Source organism: Belonocnema kinseyi, chromosome 5 (genome assembly GCF_010883055.1).
Source record: "Belonocnema kinseyi isolate 2016_QV_RU_SX_M_011 chromosome 5, B_treatae_v1, whole genome shotgun sequence".
Taxonomy (NCBI): Eukaryota; Metazoa; Arthropoda; class Insecta; order Hymenoptera; family Cynipidae; genus Belonocnema; species Belonocnema kinseyi.
In genome coordinates this window covers 98148211-98161532 of record NC_046661.1, presented here as the reverse complement: position 1 = coordinate 98161532, position 13322 = coordinate 98148211, and the positions used below count along the sequence as shown (strand labels likewise).

Below are 13322 nucleotides of genomic sequence, written 5' to 3'. Positions count from 1 at the left end.
GTAATAGAATTTATCCTAAGAAAGTGGGTACAGACACGTTTCAGGGCAGATGTTTTTGTACCATAAGTAATAATAAATAATAACTTGAGTGAGTCTCAACATTCCCGGTTATGTGAATGTAACATATATTCATATTTGCCACCAACTGTTCAAGCAAAAAGATGAATTTTCAACTAAAAATATAGAATATTTAATTTTCAACTAGATTTGTAAATAATTAATTGAAATTGTTGAATATTGAACCAGAAAAATTAATTTTTAACTAAAATGAATCTTTAACTAGAATAATTGCATTTTTACTCAGAAAGAATATTTTTCAACCAAGAAGATTAATTACTACCAAAAAAGACGAATTTTTGACTAAAAAAGATAATTTTTCAACAAAAAATTGAATAATTAAATTTTTGCTTAAAAAAATTAATGTTTAACCAAAGAGATTAATTTTTCACTAAAATTATGAAATTTTCAAGTAGAATATTATTTACATTTTCAGTTTAAAAAATCATTTTCAACAATAAAAAAGAATCAAACGAAATAACAAGTTTTCAATCAAAAAGCTCATTTTGCAACCAAAGAAATGATTTTTAATTAAAAACATGAAACCTTCAACCAAAAAAATTAATTTTTAACAAAAGTGTTTAACTTTCAACAAAATAATTTTACTCCCAACCTAAAAGATGAATTTTCAACTAAACTGATAAATATTTAACTGGAATACTTGATTTTTAACCAAAAAGATTAATTTTAAGTCAAGAAGCAATTTCTACCCAAAAAAAACGAATTTTCATCTAAAAAAATTATTTTGAAACCCAAAATTAAATCACTAAATTTATAGTCAAAAAATTAATGCTCAGCCAAAGAGATGGATTTTCATTTGAAATTATGGAATAATCAACTGAAATTTACTTACAATTTTAGTTTAAAATAAAAGTCAACCAGAAAAGAAATAAATTTTCAACAAAATAATTAAATTTTTGAACAAACATTCTTTTTTATCCAAAAAACAAACAACAACCAAATTAATTTTGAAATAAAAAGAAACATATTCAACTGGAATACTTGAATTTTTAACCAAAAAGAAGACTTTTGACACAAGAAGATTAAATTGCAAATAAAAAGATAATTTTGTGCAAAAAAATTTTATTTTTTAATAAAATACTCGGATTTTCAATTAAAAAATACAAATTTTCATCTAAATTGTCGAATTTTTAACTAGAAAAGATGAATTTCCAATTAAGAATGGAACAGTTAAATTTCCAATTCAAGAACATTATCAACAATATATGAATTTGCAATTCAAATTATGAATGTTCAACCAAAAAATTAATTATAATGAAAAAGAGTTTAATTTTTAAACAAGTAGGTAAATTTTTGACAAAGAGAAGATGAATTTGCAAGGAAAAATTATGGAATATTCAACTGAAATATATCTACATTTTCAGTTAAAAAAAACAACCAGAAAAAAAACAATTTTTCAACAAAATAATAAAATTTTGAACAAGAATTTCGACCAAAAGAGGTAAAGTTTCAACTAAAAAAAATAATGTTTCAACCCACAATTATAATAATTAAATTTTTAGTCAAAAATGAATGTTCAACTAACGAAATCAATTTTCAACTAAAATTATGTAATATTCACTAAAATAATATCTTCTTTTTCATTTAAAAAAATCAACCATAAATGAAACAAATTTTTAACAGAATAACTTAATTTTTGAACAAAAATTCCTTTTTATCCAGAAAACAAAAAACAAAAGAATTAATTTTCAAATAAAATGATACATATTTAACTGGAATACTTGAATTTTTAACAAAAAAGAAGATTTTTGAAGCAAGAAGATTAAATTACAAATAAAAAGATAATTTTGTACAAAAAAAGTGGATTTTTTTATCAAGTACGTGGATTTTCAATTTCAAAAACCCAATTTTCATCCAAATTGTTAAATTTTCAACTAGAAAAGATTAATTAATCATTTTCAAACCAAAAAAAACTATTTTTCAAAAAATACTTACATTTTCAAACAAAGTGATGATTTTTCATATCAAATGATCAATATTAAGCTGGAATATTTGAATTGTAAACCAATGAGATGAATTTTAAATATAGAAGATTAATTTGGTATTATAATAGTGACATTTTCAGTTTTAAAACATCCTTTTTAAGCAAAAATAAAAAAATTTTTTAAAATAGCTACCTTTTCAAATAAAGTGATCAACCAAAAAGATGAATAATAAATATAAATTTAAAATCAAAAATAGAATAGTTAAATTTTCTGTTAAAAATTTCATTCAAACACTGAAAAAAACGTATTTTCAGCAAAATAGTTAAATTTTTACTTTAAAAAATTACTTTAAAAAAATTACATAGTTACATTATCAACCAGATATAATTTGCAATTAAAATTGTGAATGTTCAACCAAAAAATTAATTATTAACAAAGATAATAATAATCATAATTTTGAAGGATTTTTTACTTGGAACAGAGATTTTTTCAACTCCTTTTTTCTAAATTCGAATGATTATTCTTTTTAAAAATTCAAGTTTCATGTTAAAAATTCCCCTTTCCAAGTGGAATTATATATCTTTACGAAAAAAACCTGTCATAAAAGATAAACGATAATTATTTTCTGAAATTCCTTGTTCCAAGTCTTTAAAAAACTGAAAAAAATTATTGTTTCTGCATGTAAAAAAATTGTAAAAGGTTTTTCTTACGATGGAAAAAATTCTTCCTCTCATAAAGCATAGATACATTTAAAAATGTACAAAATCAAACTCAAGAACCGTTACGTTCTTTAAATCCTATATTTAATAAAAAGAAAGTGGTAATTTCTGTGTTTCTTTCCCGGTTTCCTGGTCAAGTCACCACCCCGAAAACACTCAAATATATTTTTTATTGCAAAAGAAAATTATAAATTAAATATATTTACCATTTTGAGGACGGTCTTAATTCCAATTTTAGCGATTTTGTGTTTCAAATCCATATTGTTGCAATCTAAATATTCAAAAATGCAGGAACCATTGTGAAAAGTTTCAACCAGAATTCGGCGGTCAGTATATTTCATTATAGGATTTGGAAAAACGATTTCGGCTTTTCCAGAAAAATGTTTTGAAAATTGGATCAAATTCAAGGCTTCTATTTCCATATTTACCTTCGAAGTCAATAAATAACGGAAAAAGAAATATATGCAAAATATTAAATATTTAAGAATAATCAAAATTGTATGTACAATTAAGGAAAAAAATCTAAACGCAAGAAAATCAATTAAAAAAAAGAAAAAAGCATTCAGGGGTGCCCGCTAGACTGGGAAACCGGAAAATGACCGTTTTTTTTACAAATTAAAAAAAAAATCGGTCCATTTTTGCTTTCAACCGGTTTTTAAAAAATAATTAGTTAAATTGTTATATTTTTCAATGATATTATTCAGTTTAGAATGCGCAATTCGAAAATCTTTCACTTTAAACATTTTCCAGTTGAGATTTTAATTTTTAAGCGTACATTTTAAAGATTTTTAAAATGCAGTTTTAAAGACTTAAGCAATTTACAAATTAGAAGAGTTTGAAATAGAAGATTTTGAATAAAAAACATTTTTAGTTAATCAAATGCGAATATAAATTAATTAATTATTTTAAAATTTTAACTATACTTTAATGCTTGGAAATTTAATAGATAATTAATTGATTTTACAAAACGATTCGGAATCGGTACAAAATTTAAGAATTTCCGGTTTTAACGTTAGAAATGAAACTGTTTAAATTGGAAAGCCTTTCAATTTTTAAATAGCATCAAAATAATATATTCATATTAAAAGCTTTTATTGTATTTTAAATATTATTTCAGTCTAAAATATTCCATTTTCAAAAATATTTCAGTTAAAAATTTTTTTATTATAAAAAAGAAAAATTATTCAATATTTAGAAATATGTGATTGTTCATTTAAAATCACTAATTGTAAAATAAATATTCAAAACTAGAAAAAAAAGCTTTCAACGTTACAATTTTTATTGTTCTATTAAAAAATAATTTTTATTTAAAGTCAAATTGTTGAATTAGAAGTTTTGAAATAATTCAAAATTCATTTAAAATTCGAAATGATTTCAAATAATTAAAACAAGATATATATTTTTACAGATTTCGAACAAAAAATTGAGAACCTTTTTAAATGTTTTGACATGCTTCAAAGTAATTAAAGACATTTAGTAGGAAAATTAAAAATGAATTTTTATTTTAAAGAATTAATTTGAAGAGAATATTTAAAAAGATTCAGAAAGATTTCAAAAATTACCAAAAATTAATGTGGGCGATTTTAAGAAAATTTCTTTGATTTGGCAGGAATTTAAAAAAAAATTAGGAAAAATTCGATTCATTTTAAAAGATATTTAGAAGTTCTAAAAAATTTTTTAATTTGAAAAGATGTGTAACAACATGTAGATGTTTCAAGATTTTGAAATAAAATATAGACGTACTGTAAGGATTTTTAAACTATTAAAAATAAAAATAATATAACTTTCAATTTAAGAAGTGTTCTCAGTTTCTAAAAAAATTTAATTGTTCAATTTTTAATGTTTCTAACGTGGATTTATATTTTGTTGGAACTGAATATAAATTTGCATTTAATTTAAAAAATTTCAGTTTAAAAGTGTTAGCTGCTTCCATTTTATACGTGTAAATTATTGAGCATTTAAATGCAAATTTTTATAATTAACCAGTTCAATTTTTTATTACTTCCAATAAACATTTTTTTAAGCTTTACTTTTCGATTTTTTAAATTTCATTGACCGCGAAAAATGTTTGCGAACTAGGAAAACCTAAGAAAATCACCGGGAATTATTTTTCCTTAATTAAAAGGCCCCCGTCGATTGTTAAAATATTTTAAAAAGAAATTAATTAAAATAATCACTTGGTTACTCATGATTTTCGAAAACTCCTCAACACAATCAGTGATACTCAACCATTTCAGACTTGGGAAAAAATATTCTATTCCCACAGAAATGAAGTGCATTACTTTCAAGTCTCTCCTGATGAAGATAAACATTTTTTGTTAATCATTCCATTAATTATTATTTAAAAATTTAATCCATGACATAAATTTTCAAATAATTTTATCATACTCAAGTCGTTTCTCGATTCTAGGATGCAAAATTTTCACGGCGACTGGAAGAAATTTAATCTTATTTGAATTCGAATTTAGATCGGGTTGTAATTCTTCCGCCTTATTGATCGTTCTATCTGTACGGAAATATTTAAGAGTTGCAGCTTCACAAAATTAAATGAGCCTACTTTTTATTTCCATTTTTTATTTCCGAGATTTTTACTTACTCCATAAATCCAGAAGATGATTTAAATTCAGATATTCACCAACTGTGGAAATACAACCCAAAATATCTTTAGTAAAGACAGAGAGGCTTCAAATAATCTTAGCTTACTTTCAATCAGATTAGAAATTTTTGGATCACGTCTCATATCGACTGTAGCCTCACGATCGATCCAAGCTTTGTAAACCTATATTTCCACAAATATCAAAAATATATAAAGGTGCATACAGTGTGGCCGTTTTAATCGACTAAATAAATTCCCGGACATTTCCCGGTTTTTTCCCGGTTTGCGAACATTTTTCACGCTCAATGGAATTAAGAAAAGGAACACAAGCTAGATAATTTTCTACAACTAAAACAGATGAATTTTTAAGAAAAGAGTTTAAATTTCAACCAAGTGGTTTTATTTTCAACCAAAACGATTAATTATCAAATAAAATTATAAATATTCAACTGGAACACTTGAATTTTAAACGAAAATATAATTATTTGTAATAAGATTAATTTTTTACAAAAACAGACGATTATTTAACAAATGAATAAACTTTCAACGAAATAGTTTAATTTTCAACTAAAAAAGAGAAAGTGGAATAGTTGAATTTTCTACAAAAAGATGAAGTTTCAATGCTGATGATTAATTTCTACAAAAAAAAGATTTTTTTACCAAAAAAAAATTTTCAATCAAAGATACATTTTTTAAAACTAAAATGATTCAATATTCAATTGTAATATTTATATTTACAGATAAATAAAAATTTCGAACAAAAAAACAACTAATTTCGAAAAATTTAGTTAGATTTTCAAACAAAGTGATTAAGTTTCATTAAAAATTATTAATCTTAAACTGAATTATTTGAATTTGAAAGCGAATAGATGAATCTTTGATCTCGATGATAATTGTTGCATTGAATTAATTAAATTCTCAGTTAAACAAAAAAATTATAATAAAAAAAACAACTAATTTAAAAAAAATAGTTACATTTTGAAATAAAGTAATGAGCCAAAAAGATGAATTTACGATCTAGAAGATTCATTTTCACTAAAAACATGAAATTTCATCTAAATTAATTACTGAAATAAGCTACATTTTCAGTTAAAAAAAAATTCTCAAAGAAAAAAAAAATAACTAAAAATAAAAGAGTCGCATTTTCAACAAAATTGATGAATTTTCAATTAAAATTGTGAATCTTTAACTGAAATATTTTAATTTCTCTACCAAAAAGACGAATTTTCAACAAAAGAGATAATTTTTACACAAAAAATGAAATTATTAAAATTAAAATAATTAAAAATAAAATTTAACTAATTTAAATTAAATAGATTAAAATTAAATTAAAATTAAATTAAATCTGAGTAAACTTAAATTAAGTTAAATTTATTTTTAATTTAAAATAAAAAATCTATGGTTAAACTTGTAGTTTAATAATTAATATTCAAGGAAGGAGACGAATTTTTGACTAAAATTATGAAATATTCAACTGAAATAGTTATATTTTCAGTCACAGAAAATTCATTTTAAAAAAACCCAAAACAGTTGATTTTTCAACTAAAGAGACACATTCAGTCATCACAGTACCTTTTGTCGCCAAAAAATATAAATAGGTGACATTTTTTTTCTAAAATAGGTGACAAATAGGTGATAAACAAATGTCAAATAAGACAAACAAGTTGTGATTTGTTGTAAACCGAGAGATGCCCAGAAGGTTTTTTCCTTGATTGAAAATTTAAAAAAATTACAAATTATTTTTTTACAAAACCCTTTAATTGTTTACAAGATAGTTAAATCCGTTACCAAATTGTTGATTTTTCAAACGAAAAAGATGAATAATATGCATTTATAAACCATAAAAGTTCAATTTTTAACCAAAAAATTAAGCAGATGAATTTCTACTGAGAAAAATTAATTTTAAATTAAAACAATAACGATAAAAACAAATTTTCTACAAAAAAGTTGAATTTTATACCAAATGTTTTAATTTTCAACAAAATAGTTTAATCCTCAACCGAAATATATAAATCTTCAACTAAAAAGTTGCATTTTTAACCAAAAAGAGATGAAATTTCTAACAAGACAAAATTTGCAGCCAAGAATGAAAAAAAAAATGTTAAGCAAATTGTTGAATTTTCAACAAAAAAGATTAATGTTTATAAAACAATTTTATAGTTGATATTTCCACTACAAAACTTTAATGAAAAATAAAAGAAAGTTAGATTTGACCAAACAGTATATATTTTCAACATGAATAGATTTTGACAAAAAAAAGTTGATTTTCTACAAAAAAGACGAATTTTCAACAAAAAAACATAATTTTTCAACCAAAATGTTGAATTTTTAACCTAAAAAGTTGAATTTTTAAGCAAAATGGAGTAGATAAATTTTCATTCAGAATGAATTTTCAATAAAAATAAAAACGAATTTTCTACAAAACAGTTTAATTTTATACCAATTTGTTGAATTTTTAAGTCAAAAAGCCTTATTCTCTATCAAACAATTTAATTTTAAAAACAAGAACATGAAATAACAACAAAAAAGTTCATTTACAATCAATCAGTTGACTTTTTTAACAAAATATTTGAATTTGTAGTTTTAAAAAACCTGTTTACAACAAAACGAATTTTTAATTAAATTTTTTAACAACAAAAAACGGAATTTCAACTAAAATTAAGAATCTTCAATGAAAAAAAAATTTAATTTAAAAAAATTCGTTGAACTTTTAACCAAGCATTGGAATTTTTAATGAATAATTTTTTTGGTTCAAAATTCTAATTTTCGGTTACAAATTCAACTATTTAGTTGAAGATTTAACTATTTTTTTGAAAATTAAAGTCTTTTGTTAAAGAGTAATCGTTTTTGGACGAAAAATTATATAGTTTGGTAGAAAATTCATTTTTTTAAATTGAAAATTCATATTTTTTGGTTAAACATTCATATTTTTTGATTGAAAATTAATTCTTTTTATTTGAAGTCTATTATTGTATTCTTGATAAATAAATGATCTCTTTTACTTTAAAAACGTACTTTTTGTGAAAATATAACGATTTTTTTTTTAAAAGTCATCGTTTTTGGTCGAAAATGTATACTTTTGTACAAAATTCCTATTTTTTTTGTTGAAAATTTATCTTTTGGTAGAAAAATCTTTTTTTTTAGTTGTTGCAAAATCACCTTTTATATTTGAAAGTTAATAATATTTATTAAGAAGTCTCCTATTATATTTTTGGTGTTTAGTTCAAAATTCTACAAACTGTTTGAAAGTTTATTTAGTTTCTTGAAAATTGAACTAGGTTCTTAAAAAGTCACCTTTTTTTGTTTAAAATTAACCTCTCGGTAAAAAAAATCTATTTCGATTGAAAGTTAGTTCTTTTTATCGAAAACAAAAACAAAACTAAAAAAGTATTATATTTCTTTTTTAGAATTAATCTGAAATTAACTATTTTGTTAAAAAGTCATATATTTTTTTAATATTGATACTTTATGGATTGAAAATTCTCTTTTACTTTAAAAATCGTATTTTTTGGTGGAAATTCAACTATTTGCTAAAAAAAATATCACATTTTAGCTAAAAATTCATCTCATGGTTAAAAATTCTACCATTTGGTTGAAAATTGAACTGTTATCTTTAAAAGTCATCTTCTTTGATCTTTTGATTGAATACTCTGGATTGATCCTTTTTGATTTAAAGCTAATTAATTTTATTCGAAAAAAATTATATTTTTATTTTCTAATTAATCTAAATTCAACTACTTTCTTAAAAAGTAATGTTTTTTTATCAAAATTTCTACTGATTTATGAAAAACTTGTATTTTTGGATAGAAAATCAATCCTTTTGGTGTAAAAACCCTCATTTGTTAGAAAAGTCATATTTTTTAGTTGAAAATTCTTCTTCCTTGCTTCAAAATTAATTTTGCTGGTAAAATATTCATTTTTCAAATTAAAAATGTAAGATTATGTTTGAAAATGCAACTCTTCCTGGTTGAAGTTTAATCTTTTTTGTTTGAAAATTCGATCATTTGGTTCAAGATTAGTTAATTAGGAAAGTGTAATAAAAGCTATTTGGTGGGCAAGTTGTAATTTTGAATAAAATGTTACTTTTTCAATTGAAAAAAGGTGACAAAAGATAAGAAACCCCAAAATAGTGACACTTTGTGATGACTGCACATTTTTAATTAAAATAATTAGTCTTCATAAAAATAAATAATTTGTAACAAAAGAGTTTAAATTTTAAGCCAGTAATTAAATTTTTATTTTTGAAAGATGAATTCTAAACAAGAAATGTAATTGATATTTCAACCAAAAAATAATAAAATTTTTGATAAAAAACGGTTTAATTCAACCAAATAAAGACGAATTTTCAGCTAAGAAAGATCTTTCAGTCAAGAGGGATAAAAATTGCGAAAAAACTGTTGAATTTTCAACCAAAAAGATTAATTTTCTAACAGAAAGAACGAATTAAAAAAAAAAACACAAATAAAAAAAATATTTAAATTTTCAGTTAGAAAAATTAATTTAAAACAAAAAGTAAACAATTAAAAAAAAAACAATAATAATTTTCGTATTCCAAGTCCAATTATATTTCTAAAATTTGATTTATTGTTTTATAAAATTTAGGGCTTTCTTAAGAAAAACACTTTCCAAGAATGCAAGAATTTTTCAGCCCTAAATTTACATTGTTTTTTAAATTAAAAACTGAGGAAAGTCGTTGTCAAAGCTAAAACATCCTAGCGAGCTCTGAATAATTTTTTTTGTTAATAAAATAAAAGTTCTGCCAGGAATTTTTAACCAAACGGAAAAAATTTACGAGTTAGCGTTTGGAAAATTAAAAACACACTTTTTGATCAACCTAATGTGTATTAATGAATAATAACTTCGAATTTGGATCTTTTTTTATTGAAATTAGGAAACTTTCAAATAAGGAAAACTTTCAAACATTTTGAATTATGAATACAAATTTTAAAGCTGTTCCAAATAAAAGCAGTCTAAATTCTACTACTGTTTAATTTCAATTTTTTTTCTCACTTCCAAACTGTATTTAATTAAAAACGTTGCAAAAGGTTTCAATTTCCAATGCTTATAAATTACAATTTAATTTTTTTTTGCTTCAAAATCGAAATTGAAAGAATTGTTTCAAAACGTAGCCCCTTAAAATTAGATATATTTAAAAAATCTCTTTTTTTAAATTAACCTGAGCACAGCATCCGGAACCAATAGGAAGATCGCTATCGAATTTGAGAAACAATTCCTTCCAATCCGGCCCATAAGTGACCTCCAATAAATGTTTCGTATAAGTCCAAGAATGGGTTGCTGCGTATCTTTGAAGTTTCGAAAGTGTCCAGCAAAATTCTTCCGGAAAAATATCCCTTCGAGTGGCTATCCATTGTCCAAATTTAATAAATGTCGGACCAAGAAGTTCGATTGCTGATGAAAACAAACCAAACACTCAATAAATAAAAATGAAAATACCTGCCCATTGTTTTTAAATTTAAAAAATTTAAATAACATTAATACCTTTGAGAAGAACTGGAGGAAAAACATGATAGATTCTAAGCAATCGAGTCGTCCAGTAGAATGTTAATAAACCAAAAATCACTGTAGAAATGAAAATAATCCTAAGAATGACGAATGCCAAGTCCAATCCTAAATTCAGCAAAGACGATGAATCTTCATTTTTCTTATATAAAGGAATTTGAACCTTGGAATTTTTCCCTTGAGGAAAATTCGCGGCTATTTTAAAAAATGTTCTCTTCGCCCAATCCCTGTAATTTTCTCTAACGTGAATAGACTGAAATCTTTTAACTGCACTTTTCTTGATTGTGGATCTTGTTATCAGAAATTTTGATGGATTGAGGGGATTTAGTTTATTTAGTAAAAAAGGCCGCATTGTAGTGAATTTCATTATTTATATTTTAGAAACATTTTTATTGTATTTTATTCCCTCCATGAAGGAGGGAAATATTTTTGATTTTTTTATATATATAAAACGCCAAAAAAGTAGGAGTGACGTCAGTTTGAAAGTGAAATTGGTCAAATATCGATAATTAGATGAACAAAAGACGAACATGCAAAATCGATCAAATTTAATTTCTTGATTTCCGAAAATAATTATTAAATTAATTTACTTATAGAAAAATGCCTTCATATGGAAAAAAATGTAATATAAAGAAATAAAATTTTAAGAATGCATTTAAGAAATTTAGTTAGCATATAGCGAGGAGATTTTGATTATGAATAAATTATTGCTGAAGGAAAAAGGTAAATGTAAAGGTAATTCTTTTGTAAAAATTTATTTTTCATTAACAGAAGCTAAAATATATTCAGAAGTATTAAAAACTAAATTTATAAAATTGTTTCCATTTATTAAAAACTTAATATGCGATAAAGATTTGCAAAATTATCTATTGAAATTTCTCTGAAAAAGTACTATTAATGTTATTTGAATTCTAAATCCAACTAAAAAATTATTAGTGTCTAAAAAAGTACGGAAAGTTTTCAAATTCGACCCTTTTAAAATTAAATGACTTCCTAAAATAGGAAAATTAAAAATGTTAAGTTCTTTATAATCCGAGTGCTCTCAAAATTGAAAGCATTTTCAAAATGGAATACATGATTTTGAGTTCGATGTTTGCAATAATTAATTCTGGAATTTTCTCAACTTCAATTTTTTAACTGTGAATTTTCAAATGGAAAATTTTTTAATTTCAAACGCTATTAATTTCAATAGTCTAATTAATGGGGTAATTTGAAATTATTCAATTTTCAATGCATTAATTATTAATTAAAAATTTCATTTCATTTAATTAATTTAAATTTATAACAATTGAAAATAATTTAATTTAATTTCAAATTAAAACAAATTTAAAATACTCATCAAAATTTGCCTAATTTCCATAATTAAATTTTCAATCGTTTTATATTTTATGGTGATTTAAAATTTCGCAAATTTTCATTCTTCACAAATTTTTAATTTCGTTAATTATAATAATTTTTTTACGCTCATAGTTCACTTTTTCACGCTTAAAGTGTAACAAATTCAGATTAAATTCATAAGACTTCAAAACAATTCAAGTTCAATTTAAATAAAATCAAATTAATTGAAAGAAAATAAAATTTTTTTTTGAAAATTTCATTGATTTCCGGAAAATATGAATGAATTTAAGGTAAACTAGAAGAACTTGATGGAATGCAAAGTGAATTTAAAAAAAATCAAATGAATTCAAAACAATTTCAAAATAAAACTAAATAAATATAATTCAGTAAATTAAAAATAAGCTTAGAAAAAATCAGGCGAATTTAAGAAAATTAAAACTGAGGTTAAAAGAATTTAAAAAAAAAAACAATCAAGTGAATTCAAAAATATAAAAAGATATTTTTAAAATTTATTGAATTGAGTAAGTTTAAAATGAGTTTAGAAAAATTAAAGAGTTTTAAAAGAATTTGATAACATGCCTAAGAATTTAAGGTGAGAAAATCTCTTGAAATCTTTGGAACCCTACGAAATCCGTCACTTTTTGAAAAATAAATTCATTGAAATCCTGAAAAATTTATTTACGTACCTTGAGACCTCTTAAAACACCATAAAATCATTAAAATCTTCATAAATCTAATAAAATTCCTTAGAATCTTCAGAAATATCGTATAACCTCACAGGTCCTGTAAAATCCTTTCATATCTTCCAAATTGTATGAAATTCTTCAAAACCACGTGCAAATGTTTTAAATCTCATAAAATTAAATAATTAAAAATAAATCAAACAATTTGGAAATTTTCTTAAAATTTCCTAAAATATTTTTAATCCTTTTGCCATTTTATTAATTAATCCTCAGAATCAATTAAATACAACTTTTTAAATTAAAAAAGTCCGTTCAATTAAGTAGAATTAAGCAAATTTAGAAAAATCCGAGGAAATTAAAAAAATTCAAAAGAATTCCGAAGAATTCAGTCTTTGTTCTCAAATATTTCAAGCTTTCTGAAATCCCTTCAAATTAATAAAAATAATAAAAAAAAGCTCTTGAA

The 13322-nt window shown here is 22.8% G+C and overlaps 1 protein-coding gene across 3 annotated transcripts in view; it reads right to left on the bottom strand.

Moving 5' to 3' along the window:
* Positions 1 to 11268, bottom strand: part of LOC117172326 (uncharacterized aarF domain-containing protein kinase 2-like) — a 76071-nt gene extending 64803 nt beyond the window's left edge. For all 3 annotated transcript variants that reach the window (XM_033360112.1, XM_033360113.1, XM_033360114.1), the window contains exons 1-7: positions 10818 to 11268; positions 10495 to 10727; positions 5426 to 5501; positions 5319 to 5360; positions 5111 to 5228; positions 4900 to 5017; positions 2929 to 3150 (exon numbers count right to left, since the gene is read on the bottom strand). In XM_033360112.1, coding sequence (XP_033216003.1) covers positions 2929 to 3150; positions 4900 to 5017; positions 5111 to 5228; positions 5319 to 5360; positions 5426 to 5501; positions 10495 to 10727; positions 10818 to 11205 — 1197 coding nt within the window. In that variant the 5' untranslated portion in view covers positions 11206 to 11268. The remainder of the gene's footprint in view (positions 1 to 2928; positions 3151 to 4899; positions 5018 to 5110; positions 5229 to 5318; positions 5361 to 5425; positions 5502 to 10494; positions 10728 to 10817) is intronic.
* Positions 11269 to 13322: the final 2054 nt, after the last annotated feature.